Below are 12,530 nucleotides of genomic sequence, written 5' to 3' on the forward strand. Positions count from 1 at the left end.
CGCTTTATCTTGACGCATACAGTGTTGAATTTAGCGTTGGATGCACCCAAAAAATGCGACCTCTCTCCTAATTTACCCTGAGCGTTGAGGTTGTTTACTTCCAGGTAACAGGCATACAATGCAGATACTTAAGAGAAGAACATATTTAGACAAATATCAAAAAATTAAATGACTCAGTTTCGCACAGAATATACATATTCTTTATTTAGAAGATAGAACATCATATTAACATACCCATCACATATTTTAAAAACTATTGCACAGCGTTCACAGTAAATGATCATTTAGGCTCCAACTATAAGTGGCTTGTAAATGCTGATACGCCTGGCAACCTGGGTTACTGGGCCCATCGAAATTATGTGTTTTTTGTTTCTGGTAGTGAGACTCCGACTGCTAAAAGCAGCTAAAACCCACGAGTAAAACACTGGGGGGAAAGACTTGGTAATTGGCACACAAATAAAGATTCCAGTGCGTTATCCTCCAAAACGTATAATCCCTGTAACTTTCCCACCCTTGGAATTACTTTTGACTCCAGTAACGGTAATTCTGGTGGTGGAGAAACAACAGAATTATCTGGAGCACTCAAGAGGGGGGCCTTAGTGTTGCCTGCTATATAGCAAACTTCATACCAAAGCTGAATTGATAAAATGCAGCTACATTTTATGCATCATATGGATTTATTGCTGCTGGTCAAATGAGTCGCACACACTTAGACGGCATACCAGAGGCTTTCCTTGCCCTTTGATTACATGAGGTCTTGAACATAAAACAGGATTCCATTATTTTAATTAAGCCTATAAAGCACTGCATTACTCCCAATACAAATGATTTAACATGCTAAACTCTACTTTTATGCTGGACACAGACCATTGAAGATAATATATCTATCTGATCTAAAAAAAAAAAAAAACTTCGATTTGATAGGACTTTTTTCAAGTTTGTAAAACTGTTCTGCAAAACAAGCCGACAAAATTCACATCAACAGGCATCTGGCTAAAATCAAAACATAAACCAGACAATAATTATTTTACAGATTTTCAGGCATAATGCAACAATTTCAAACCCAAGGGAACAAACTCTGTGTAAGAAATCGAGTTTCCATATTTTCATTAATCACAAGATACACGATAGGGCGTGACTCAGACATATTTAATACATTGCATAGATACTCCTTCCACCTTGAAACACGGAAAATAAATGTATATGTTATTTTACCACAGTTGTTTAGGGCCTATACCGTATTGACAGGGTATCAGACCTATGAATTTTTGCATGATAATTACGAGTAGGTTATGATCCATAAAATCCTCCACGTGAACTGCAAATTCTAAGAGGAAAACCTGGAAAAACCATTTTAAAAAATGGTTAACGTGATTAATGCGGTGCAATAAATCCATAATTGGGTTCTGGTGTCAATTACAAACCATTCTTCATTAGGTCTCGTGGTTTATTATTATGTCATCAGAGCCCCTTGTTGGCACTATAGAGCCGTAACAGACCAGTTTTCAGTCTTCTGTATCCTGCGCTACATAATGTTTTCATTTACTAATTTTAAAAAATTACACGTGCCATAAAAGCACTTAGGCACTCTAAGCAATTTGATGGTTCTGTTGACATATTTTACTCAAACAATATATGTACCAGCATACAGAGTGTTGATCCTCTAATTACAACAAAAAAAAAAGTCCTAACTGGACAAGTACAAAACAGTATAGTGGTATGAAGGTAGACCGATAGCAACCTGTCTGGTGTTAACACAAACCATCATAACGTGATGAGTGTACTGTTACAAAAACAAAACAGTGAGGATCATGGCTACAATGTGCTCTGGTCATGATAGCATTTGTTGAAAAAGGCAGGCTAAGAGGAACAGAGAGGCGTCACTGTGTAGGACTGACTGACGCAGACAAGCAACAGAAGTATAACTCCAGAGATCAATCTATATGACTATAGATGACGCTGAAAATGATGCAGCAAGACAATTTCTGCATTCATTCACTACGCTGTAGAACACTGAAAGGAAGAATGACCCTTACAGAGCAAGAACGTTTTAGAATGCAGGAGGAATTATCTCAAAGAGGCAGTTGTGGCACAGAAATCTGTCCAAGATTGATTTGACTACCTCATAAATTACATTAACTCAAGAGAATTCACAATACAGGAGGATAGTAGTCTTCTCAGAAAAGCAATTTCGACAATTAATGTTCAGTGGAAGAGTTGGCAAGAGCAAGGTCAGAAGAAACAATTCAACAATTTTTCTCTTGGCCAATGCTTAAATCTGAAGCACAGAAGGAAGAGTGGGTCAAATTGCAAATCCAATAAAAAAAATAAAAACAAAAATCAGAAAACATCGGTCCGGGGTGGTTAATGTATTCATTGTTCAATTTTATGGTATTACTTCTGGTCTTCATATTTCCATTTCACACAGCTCATACAATGCTATCACATTTCCATTTTAATTTTACACAGAATCCTTAGACGAAGTTGTCAAACTATTCAATTAATCCAGTTTGTCAAGCTTCAATATTTTACCACCTTCAGTTACATGAGAAATTTTCCATTAAATTAAGGTGCACGGTATTTTTCCTTCAAAAACTTGTTGCATGAAAATTCTCCTACCAAAGAGATTTTTATATTTCAAAGGGGTTTCTGCCAAACTACTTTTGGTTAAAGTTTTCTCCCACTTTGCAAAATTTGTGAAAAAGGAAAAGTTAAAAAAGCACTAAGTGTGGGAATGAGGTTTGTAACTTCATACACCCCTAACTTTAACATGACATGTTCAAGCAGTGGTAGCTCCTTCGCTATGGCAGAGGAGTGTTACCCCCCCACCATACACCCTGCCAACAGCAGCTGCTGCAAACCTTTAACAACAAAACAATAATAAACTGTTTATTATCGTGTCACTGTTAAAGGGGTGGGGCCACGGGGATGACGGGGACAAGGGGGAGTGCACTGTGCACTTCCCTGAGGGCGCATGTGTGTTTGTCCAGCAGTCTCGGACTGGCCAAACACACATGCGCACTGTGTTCTCTCCAACGCAGCACTGTGCTGCCAGGCTGCAGAGAGCAGGCACAGGCTCGGAGTCTGCCTGGGAGCGCTCTGGCTGGGCGCTCCAGCCAATCCTAACTCTGCTTTCATGCATCATCATGATGGAGATGCAGGGCAGGCGAGGAGCCTGTGTCTGCTGAGGGGAAGCGAAGAGTGGCACAGCGCAGCGTGACAGGTAAGGTTTTTTTTTTTTTTTCTTACTATGTTTATTTTTATTATTATCCCCCCCCACGCACCGCCCGCTTAACCCCCGCAAGCCGCAACTGTGTTCAAGTCTGAATATTCCTTAAAAATGTTTTGGAACCTGTATAATTTTGAAGGATCAGAACTCAAAGCATACTTTTTTGTGATAGAAAATAATGAGAAAAGCAGGCAGTGTCCTTCCAAAATGAGGGCCACTGTGGGTCAAGAGATCATACAACTTTAGTTTCACTTTTGATGTCAGCACCATAATTGCAATTCCTCTTATGTATACACGCTAGGTGTGGTTCAACAGTTACAGCACTATCAATACTCATAAGCAACCTAAGGTCATGACAATAAATGAAAGGAGTAAGACTTCCCCTGAGCTAATGATTTGAGAAACTGCCTACTGGAGTTTTCTCACAGATAGTCTAGCTCGGAAGAATGAGAAATGTGACTAGAAACATTACCAGCATGGAAATAAGGATGCTGGAGAAACAGGATAATAGTGGTAAAAGGCTGTGGTCTTTATTTAGAGTTTTGCAGAAGCAGAATTGTGGGCAAAAATTAGCAAAATGGACATTACTGCATGTCTTCAATTCAGTTACCATCATTCTCTTACTTGTGATTGTTCAGCAAAAATGTGCTGGAAAGAAAAAAGTTATTTACCCTGTAACCATCTTTCTGTAGCATGTAGGGCTGGAGAGTGTCATGCTCCAGTCGTCTAGTGCTGGGTCTGGACATTTACAACTTGTTTTGTGCCACACAACCGGTTGTGACTCCTCCCTTATTCCACAATGCACTCAAATAAAGACTCCAGCTCAAAGATAGTTTTCTTTCGCCATCAGGTTTGGACATTCAAGTAGCAGCTTAGGGACTAGTGAGTTCTTCACCTGATTTTTAGGGAACAGACTTCAACTTTTTCAGACCTATGCACGTTGAAAACAATTGCTCTCTATTTAGCACGCAGCCGAAGGATTATTCATTGATGCCAGAGTGCCATTTTTTTGACACACTGTGTTCAACTACTGATGCATTGTGACCGGACACATCCTCCAACAACCAGCACTGAGGGGCTCAGCACTTTACAGGCCTTTTTCTGGAGAATGACTGTCAGGGTGTTATGAAACAAACACCATTACAGTTTTGCAATGAGTGCAGTTTCAAGTACTCATTGTCATAATATGATGTGCACAACTTGTGTTTATCGCCGCAGTACAAGGCTGTCTCTAGATCAAGCCTTCTGCTGCAAGAAAACTCTCCAGCACTGATCAACGCGGCACTGAGCCCATCGCAGAAAGCAAGGCCAAGGCTCTCTAATGCCCCTGACATCTTCATGCCGGACGATATGTTTGATGTTAAGGAGGAGGAAGCTTGCTTGTCCGACCTTCCAGCATCCATGGGGAGTGAGGGGGATTTTGGCAGGAGCCCAGAAGTGGTGTCTTCTAAAGCCCCGAAGTAGAGCAAGAGCTCCCAGCCGCAAAGAATTCAGATTCAAGGCCAGCCCCATGCCTAGGGCTCAAATCTTGCCGCAGAAAGGTCAATCATTGCCACCTACAACGCATCCCCAGACCGCGGCAAGCACCACAACCCATTTAGTCAGGCATCAAGCCAAGAGTCCAGCCTGAAAAGGCACAGACATTTGGGTACAACTCCACAAGTGGACGTCATTCAAGTCAGAAAACATTTCCTGATGCGAAGTAATCCTCCACCGAACGGTGCTGAGCCACGACGCCCACTGAAATCCCACTCGGCAAAAAGGTGTTAAATATTCAGGTTCAGCCAGATTAGACAACAAAAGACCCACCTAGACTAGCCCCAAGACTGGCATTGCAGGAACCCTCAACACTTAAACTACTGGCTAACTTCACTGTGAATGGCTCCATGGTAGTCCCTGCAACTTAACACATGCAAAGGGGCAAGGACTACTATGGCAATGTGTGCTTTTTGAGACCAGTCAAATGACTGATTAGGTCCACACCACTTCCCCAACAAAAACGTTTTGAAAAATCCACGACAAAAAAACAAGCATTGACAAAAGCACAAGGCTGGCTGTCAACCCTAGACTTATTGGCTTTGCTTGTTAATTTAGCACCATAAGCAGTGTTGAGATTATCCTCCATCTGTGCTAAAGTAGATCTGTAATTCTCTTGTGTGAAAAAAATCAAGTTTGATATCTGTGGCCAACTACTTGGAAGGCAGCAGTGTAATGCAGGTTCGTGCTGCAAACTACTCGAACTGCGAGGGTACGGCAGTTTGGATTTGCTGATGACCTTGAGATTTCCAGTTTCCTCCCAACACATAAGACAAATCTGTACTTGATATGAATGAATAGTTACATGGACCCACGGCTATGCCACCTGATAAAAACTATGTTTATTTACATATATTAAAATCTTCACATAAAAATACTCTACATACAATATTTAGGGAATTTGCGGTTCGCAGGATTATTCGAGTAATTAGGGTTTCAAACACAGGGAACTGCACAGTTTGCGACTGATCAAACACCATAGTGCCTTCTTCCAACCTAAAAATGGATTTGGTAAACAAGATGGTTCCTGTCAGAGTGTGAGGTATGTTCGAGTTTAGGAGAGCAGCAACTGGTTGATCAAATAAACAGAAATATGGAAGGTAACCTTCTGCCACTTTTACTGAAGCACTGGATAACGGGCTAGCTAATCAGTGGTTCATACAGTATACATCACTGCAAGCGGCTGGAGCACAGAGCTCATGGGTTCGCCACCAGTGCTTAATTTGTAAGTAAAAAGGTGCCGGTGCCCAAAGCCCTCCTCTTAAATTCGCGGCTGCAGCAATTAAATGTTTGAACACGGAATACTGAGCCGGCATAATCCTGAATCCATCTCGGGCCTCTTCAATCCATATAAAGCCAATCACTGCCCCTTCAGCTCACTCTTGCAGCTTTCTACTTTCTCCCTTTGTGATGCTTTTTCGTTTTTCCCTCCCCCCGTCTTTCCCATGTGTGTCTTTTGCTCTCAGCAAATGCTTGAGGCAGAAGAATAAACCCCGGCCCTCAAAAATAAGTGCCGGTGCTCAGCACCGGAAACATCATGCACAAATTAAGCACTGTTCGCTACACGACCCGTGGGTAGAGAGTCCGGTTTCATAAAAAGAAATTTGAACTTCCTGCAATTTTTGTTTTATAAAATGAACTACGTGCAATCAATCCAGGTAATTCATCATTTTCTACAGCAATTGTTAATCTATCAATAAAAACAGGTGGCACCATTAAGAAAAAAAAAACGACTCAAACAAATGTCTTGGCTGCAAATATAAAGTTGGTGGCACAATCACAAGCACCTTCTAACAGATTCTGGAAGAGGGATACACTTTATGGACGGAAAATATGTGAAAATGTTTTCGCTACCTGGACCCTAATGTTCATAGCATTAACTACAACAATATATAATAGTTTGAATATAATCAATGATATCAGGCTTGTGAACTTCAATAGCCCTAAATGTGCTCCGCAAATTCAGTGGATCTAGTTGGTCCTGTTCACAACCTGAACACACAGTCAGCTTGTATCATCTTTCAGGAGTGAATCCAGTTGGTTGTACAACATTCACTTTGGCACCTGGGAGTGTACATTTGGTAGGAGAGGGAAAGGGAGCACAGGTAGAGGACAATTTGCTGAGGATCACAAAGTGGAAATACCGACTTGTGATCCTGTTGGGCTCACACTTAGCACATAATGCACTAAACTGTGTCTCGTTCCTTAAAACAGTGTTTCAGCGCTTTGGTTTTAGATGTCTACAAATCTACCTATGGCACTTCAGCTGGTAATGCTAAACGAGGTGTGCCCTGTTGAATTATAAAAAAGATATATGAACATCTATGCAGACCAGGTACATACATTATGCACTGCGCAGTGCAGCTGGGGTCTAACTTGCCTGTTCAAACATTTGTACTGACAAACCAGTACAAGAGCATTGTTTCTAAAGTTGGTCAGTGCACAATGGCACTACATCAGAGCCATGCTATGCAACCTGATCCGAAGTCAGCAAATCTGCGTTGCTCTTTCACTTGAATTGCCTTGTTTTTCTGAGCCTAGAGTAAACTGTCTCTTGCTTGTTTTAGTCCAAAGGTGAAAAAATGATTGGTTTTGCTGGGACTGGGCGCAGGTCACGGGGAACAGGATGAAGCACGCCTTCCCCTGCTGGACTGCAGCACATGCGCATCGTGCCAGGAGGTGCTTCAGAGGCCTGACCCCGCGAGGGTCTCCCGCACACGGGCACCCCGGTAGCAGGGTTAGCAGTGGGCCTCCCGCTAATTCCATGGTCAGGGGGTGAGCTGATGTAATGCTATTGTTAATGATCTTCCACAATATTCATAATTCTGGCCACCTGATTCCGTTTCGGGTGACGGGCACTTAGTCACCGACTCACAATTCACCTTGAGCCTTCCACTTCATCCTGAACATGTGTTAATTCTGGCTGGGGTTTTGCTGCTCAAACCGGGTAAGCAAGAATCTTGGGAGCAGTTAAGGAATAAGGTTGCCATTGGCTATATGTGCACAAATGTTTAATGCCTGGGGGACGAATGAGATAATCACGGTGAAGTGGGTTGATTGGCTAGGCCACTCTGTTAAAAACATCAGTAGGGACTGTATGGTTATAAATTCCCAAAGGCCTGCCTGCGTTCGAGATATATTATGTAACAAAGAATCTCGAAGCACTGTCGAGACTGAGGTGGTTACCTTCCCCCTGGGCTATTCTTATAAACCGCCATCTGCCACTCCGCACCCTTCCCATATGAGACCCGAGATGGGCACACCGGGTAGCATTCCCTGTTCTAATATGTTTTCTGCGCTTGGCAAGTTGGAACAGGTGGACTGACTCAGCTGATGGTCCCCTATTTCCACTTTGGTGTCTCCCGGGAAGCATGAGTCTATGGGAGCCATTAATAATTGCGTACCCCTCACTGTGACGGTGGGTGAGATAATGGTGCATTCCTTACTTAAATTGTCCAACACGGCCTGGGGGCCCTAGAGTCTACTAGTAACGATCTCAAGGGCAGAGATACAGATTCCCTCAGAATTTTAAGCTGGAATATGGCCGGACTTAGGTCAAAGGTTGCCCTGCCAAACTGGTTATTTTTTTTCAGGGGTATGACTTTACTTTTTCTCCAAGTAACCTGAGATACAATGGCCATAGCAATTGATGGCTTTCATCGTTTTAGTGTCCCTGCAACTCCCGCATGCAATGGATCGGGGGTTTGTCGATTTGGGTTAGTACTGGTTTTTGCAAGAAAGTTTCTATTGATGAGCATAGTGACAGCAGTTTCCAGGCCATAGTTATTAAATCAGCTCTTACTTTGTATGTTGTGAATTTCTCTAATAATGATTTCACTGGCATTCCCAACTCCGGATTTCCCTCTTTATTTACATTTATTTCAGATTTAGCAGATGATATGGCTCGTTTTGGGCATACGTTGTATGTCTACCTTCCTGGTGACTTCAAATTGCGGTTACCTGTGAACTATGAGGACTTACACTCAGATTCTTATGACTCTAAACATGTCAAAAGGAGCAAGAAAAGAAACAAATTCAGCTCTAGGGGGATTGGTAATGTGTTGGCCATCTCAGGCTTGCCCACCAGCAATGTTCCTACTTTCGAGGGCCAGGGCAGATCGTCAATAATAGATTGTGTGCTTTTTAACTCGTGACTTGGAGGTTCTAATATTGCAAAGCACGATCCTTTCTTCATGTTATAGTGATCATAATTCCATAGAGGCCACACTATTTCTGCACTTTAGAGGGAAGTATAGGCGGGATGTTGGTGCATGTCACTTGAAACCCAGCACTTAAGGTTGATTTGGAGTGTCTGACCTTGCTCAAACCCTGAAAGTAGTAATTAAAGGTAATTCTCAACAGATTAATCTGTGCCCTGCTGAAGAGCCTCAAGGTTCGCAGGTGGTGCAAGCGTTTTCAAATTTGTGCTCTGGTAGCACGAAGGTCCTTCTGAAACCAATCAAACTGTTGGCCGACACCCCCAGGTGGTTTAGCTGTTATGCAGCAAACTACGCTCTTTGGGAGGCACATAGTGCTAAACCAAAGGATTTCTTTTTTGGTAGCACAACCCTGTAAACAAAATAAACCAATCTGAGCTAGGCACTGGCAGGAGTTTGTGTCTGCAAAATGGGAAATTTTAGGCCAGGCCTCTAGTCAGGGTAATAGCGCGCTATTTTGTGCTTCACTGTCGGATGTTAAGAGCACTATAAGATTGCCTAGTATTATTTCTTGTAATATTGTTGCCAGTGTCTGGGAGGATCACTTTAATACTATATATTCAGCTCCCCCACCCTCTATTCCCTTTTGTATAGCTTACCCCTTGGTATCTTGCTTTTGGACAACACTTGAAGTAGAGGAAGCTGTAACTCAGAGCGTGGGTGGAAAGGCTCCTAGTCCAGATGGGGTCCCTATCGATCTTATTAAACACTGACTTGCAGGTCTCCTTATTAACTAATGTCTTTAATCATTTCTCTCACTCTCTCTTACCTAAGACTTGGTGTACATCTATTAGTATCCCTATGTTTAAAAAAGGGGATAGTTCATCTCCTTCATGTTATCGGCCAATTTCACTCATTGATACCACTGGAAAGATTCTTGGCCTGTTATTTATAACCGGATTATGGCCTGGGCATGATGAGTCTGTTCTCCACCACTGTCGATATGGGATTACGCATAAAGTTGGAACCATTGAGCAATGCCTTAACATTAATTTGGTTTAGGCAAGTATGCAGTGGCTTAAAAAGGCTCCACTTTATCTAGCTTTCATGGACCTCTCGTCAGCATTTGATTGTGTGAATCGAGATAAACTATGGCGCGCACTTGCTGCGCGAGGTCTGGGTTTAGGCTGAGTTCACTTTTTTGCTTACTTGCACAGCGACAGAGGGCCTGGTCCGCATTAGTATGCAGGGTGGCGTGACAGGGGATATTGGAATCCATCGTGGAGTGAGACAGAGGTGTGTCTTGGCCCCTCTTTTATTAATTTTGCACATTAATGATTTGTAATCTCATTTGATTCAGGTTACTAATGATGTTCCTGTAATTCAGGTTAAACCACTCCCCACGCTTCTCTACTCACATGATGCAGGGCTCCTAGCTCGTACCCCCAGGGCTTTACATCGGTTGGTTCATGCATTTGTTGATTTTATGTCTTCTCTGGATTTACAAATTTTAACAAATCCCATGTTATGGCCTGCGGTCCAAGGTGCAGATCCATTGCAAATATGACATTTGGCAATCAGTACCTGAGCAGTGTTAATGTCTTTCCCTATCTGAGTATTATTTTTTCTGCCCAGGATTCTTGGACTCCTAATATTGCTCAGCTTTCTATTAAACTATAATCAGCCATTGGGTCACTATGCAGCATTCCTCAGCCCAAGGGTGGGGGTTCTTTGACACCAATGCTAAAATATATAGTTCTCAGTGTGATTAAGGTGCGGCCATTTATCTAATGGCTAGCCGTCTGGCACAATTTGGAGGCTGTATTGCACAGGGAGAGAATAAGGGACTGTTTGGCTCTAGATTACGGCCCTTCTATTCCCTGGTTTGCTTATGTAAAAAGTGAACTAACTGAAGTTGGAATACTACATCTGTTTACTGACCCATCGTTCTGCATGGGGTAAACAAGAAAGCTGAAGCTAAAGCACTCTATGCTCATATAGAACTAAGGCCTCTTAGAGATTTGGAGGGGAAGTTCAGTGTTGACAAATACCTTTGTTTGAGGGAACTGAAACTGAACTGCTCAACCAACTATATTTGGTCTGCCCATACTCTGTGGGAGCGTTCCCTGCGTTGTCGTTTCAGGGCGGGCATCATACAATAACTCCTCTGTTTTCCCCTGGGATTTATACATAACCTTGATTTCTATTGTGCCCCGGTGATGACTTCTCTGGACAAACTTTGCTTAATTTTATGTTTTTTTGTACTTTTTACGCCAGATACAATAAGCTTTTTTAATTCCACTATTAAAGAAATGTTGTCACGATGTTGGTCAGTGAAGGCCTGCCCTGAGATTTCTGCAGTTACTTACCAATGAAGAAGTACGAGCCTGCGGGTCTATACTATTTTAGATATTGTATTTTGTTTTACTGTTTTGTATCTTCATATTTTAGTTTCCTTAGCTGCTATGATTGTTATTGTATGCTTTTCTCTGCACTTTTATGGATGCCAAAATGCACTGAATAAAGTTGTTTACTGATTGATTGGTATTAACCTTATTTCTCCAGTCCAAAAAAAGGATGACTGGCAACTGCACGAAAATTGTTGATTTTAAGACCTATATTTTTATAGGGCTGATGATATACTTTCAACTGGATGAAATATAATTTCTGCATTAAGTATTTCATCCAATGGAAGGAGTAGGACTGGATCACATACCAATGCAGAATTATCACAATAACATTGTTTTAGTATTTTGGGTTGAGCCGGTCTTACATTGTGTTTATTGTAGTAGTGTGTTGTTGAGGTGTGTTACTGCTGTCTAAAAACTTTACCCTGTTTGAAGAACTGTTCAATTGCATTAATTGACAATATGAAAACCTGAGACACAGCTGAGAGAACTCAACTTTGGCTCAACATTGAAAAGTCAGGCTAGTACATAATTTCAATGGTAAAAGTGCTTGGACGCTGGGTACAATTTCTAGTTCTGCATTTTGCAGATGGTTCATAAATCACCTGTTAAATCAGACTTCTTAGCAGCATGTAAAAAGCAAGCTTGTACACACGCAGGAGTAGCCGTTTGAAAAGTGCGTGACTGGTAAACAGTATTTCAGTACATTCATAAAACTTTGTCTGACGCATGAAATGAAGCTGACCAATGATTCTATTGCCCCATGATACCTGCGTGTGTACTGTTTTGGAACAAAGAGCTTTCACACTTGTGTTCCGGGAACTTAGAAATTGTACGTCTTAATGTTATTTTTTTTTATTGCCGGGAGCACAGCATCTATGGCTGCTGAGTGGCCACTGTCCATGGCCATCTTGACCGCCACCATAAAGAACAGAGTCCACCCGTGGCTGAAAAATGTTGTACTTGTGCTAGGTAACCTGAGAAATGTTAATCAGATAATCTTCTGACTTCATTATAAATTCAGTCCATTCTTCACACAGTTCGTCCATGCCACAGGCCGCACCGCCGTACTCGGGAGGGAGGATGTTGGCTCCAAAGTGCTGTTGCAGGCTCTCTATGTAGTCACTCCCATGCATATAGATCTGAAACAACAAATGAGGGTGAGAGAGCGTAGCTTATATAATCTATATTAACATGAAA

The 12,530-nt window shown here is 42.0% G+C and overlaps 1 protein-coding gene across 1 annotated transcript in view; it reads right to left on the reverse strand.

The window, feature by feature from the left end:
• Window positions 1–183: 183 nt before the first annotated feature.
• The window catches only part of TTPA (alpha tocopherol transfer protein), a 258,988-nt gene continuing 246,641 nt past the window's right edge, over window positions 184–12,530 (reverse strand). Inside the window, exon 5 of the mRNA XM_069220249.1 lies at window positions 184–12,472. Within this exon, the coding sequence (XP_069076350.1) occupies window positions 12,299–12,472 (174 nt within the window). The 3' untranslated portion in view covers window positions 184–12,298. The remainder of the gene's footprint in view (window positions 12,473–12,530) is intronic.

The sequence above is a fragment of the Pleurodeles waltl genome, chromosome 2_2, assembly GCF_031143425.1.
Source record: "Pleurodeles waltl isolate 20211129_DDA chromosome 2_2, aPleWal1.hap1.20221129, whole genome shotgun sequence".
NCBI lineage: Eukaryota > Metazoa > Chordata > Amphibia > Caudata > Salamandridae > Pleurodeles > Pleurodeles waltl.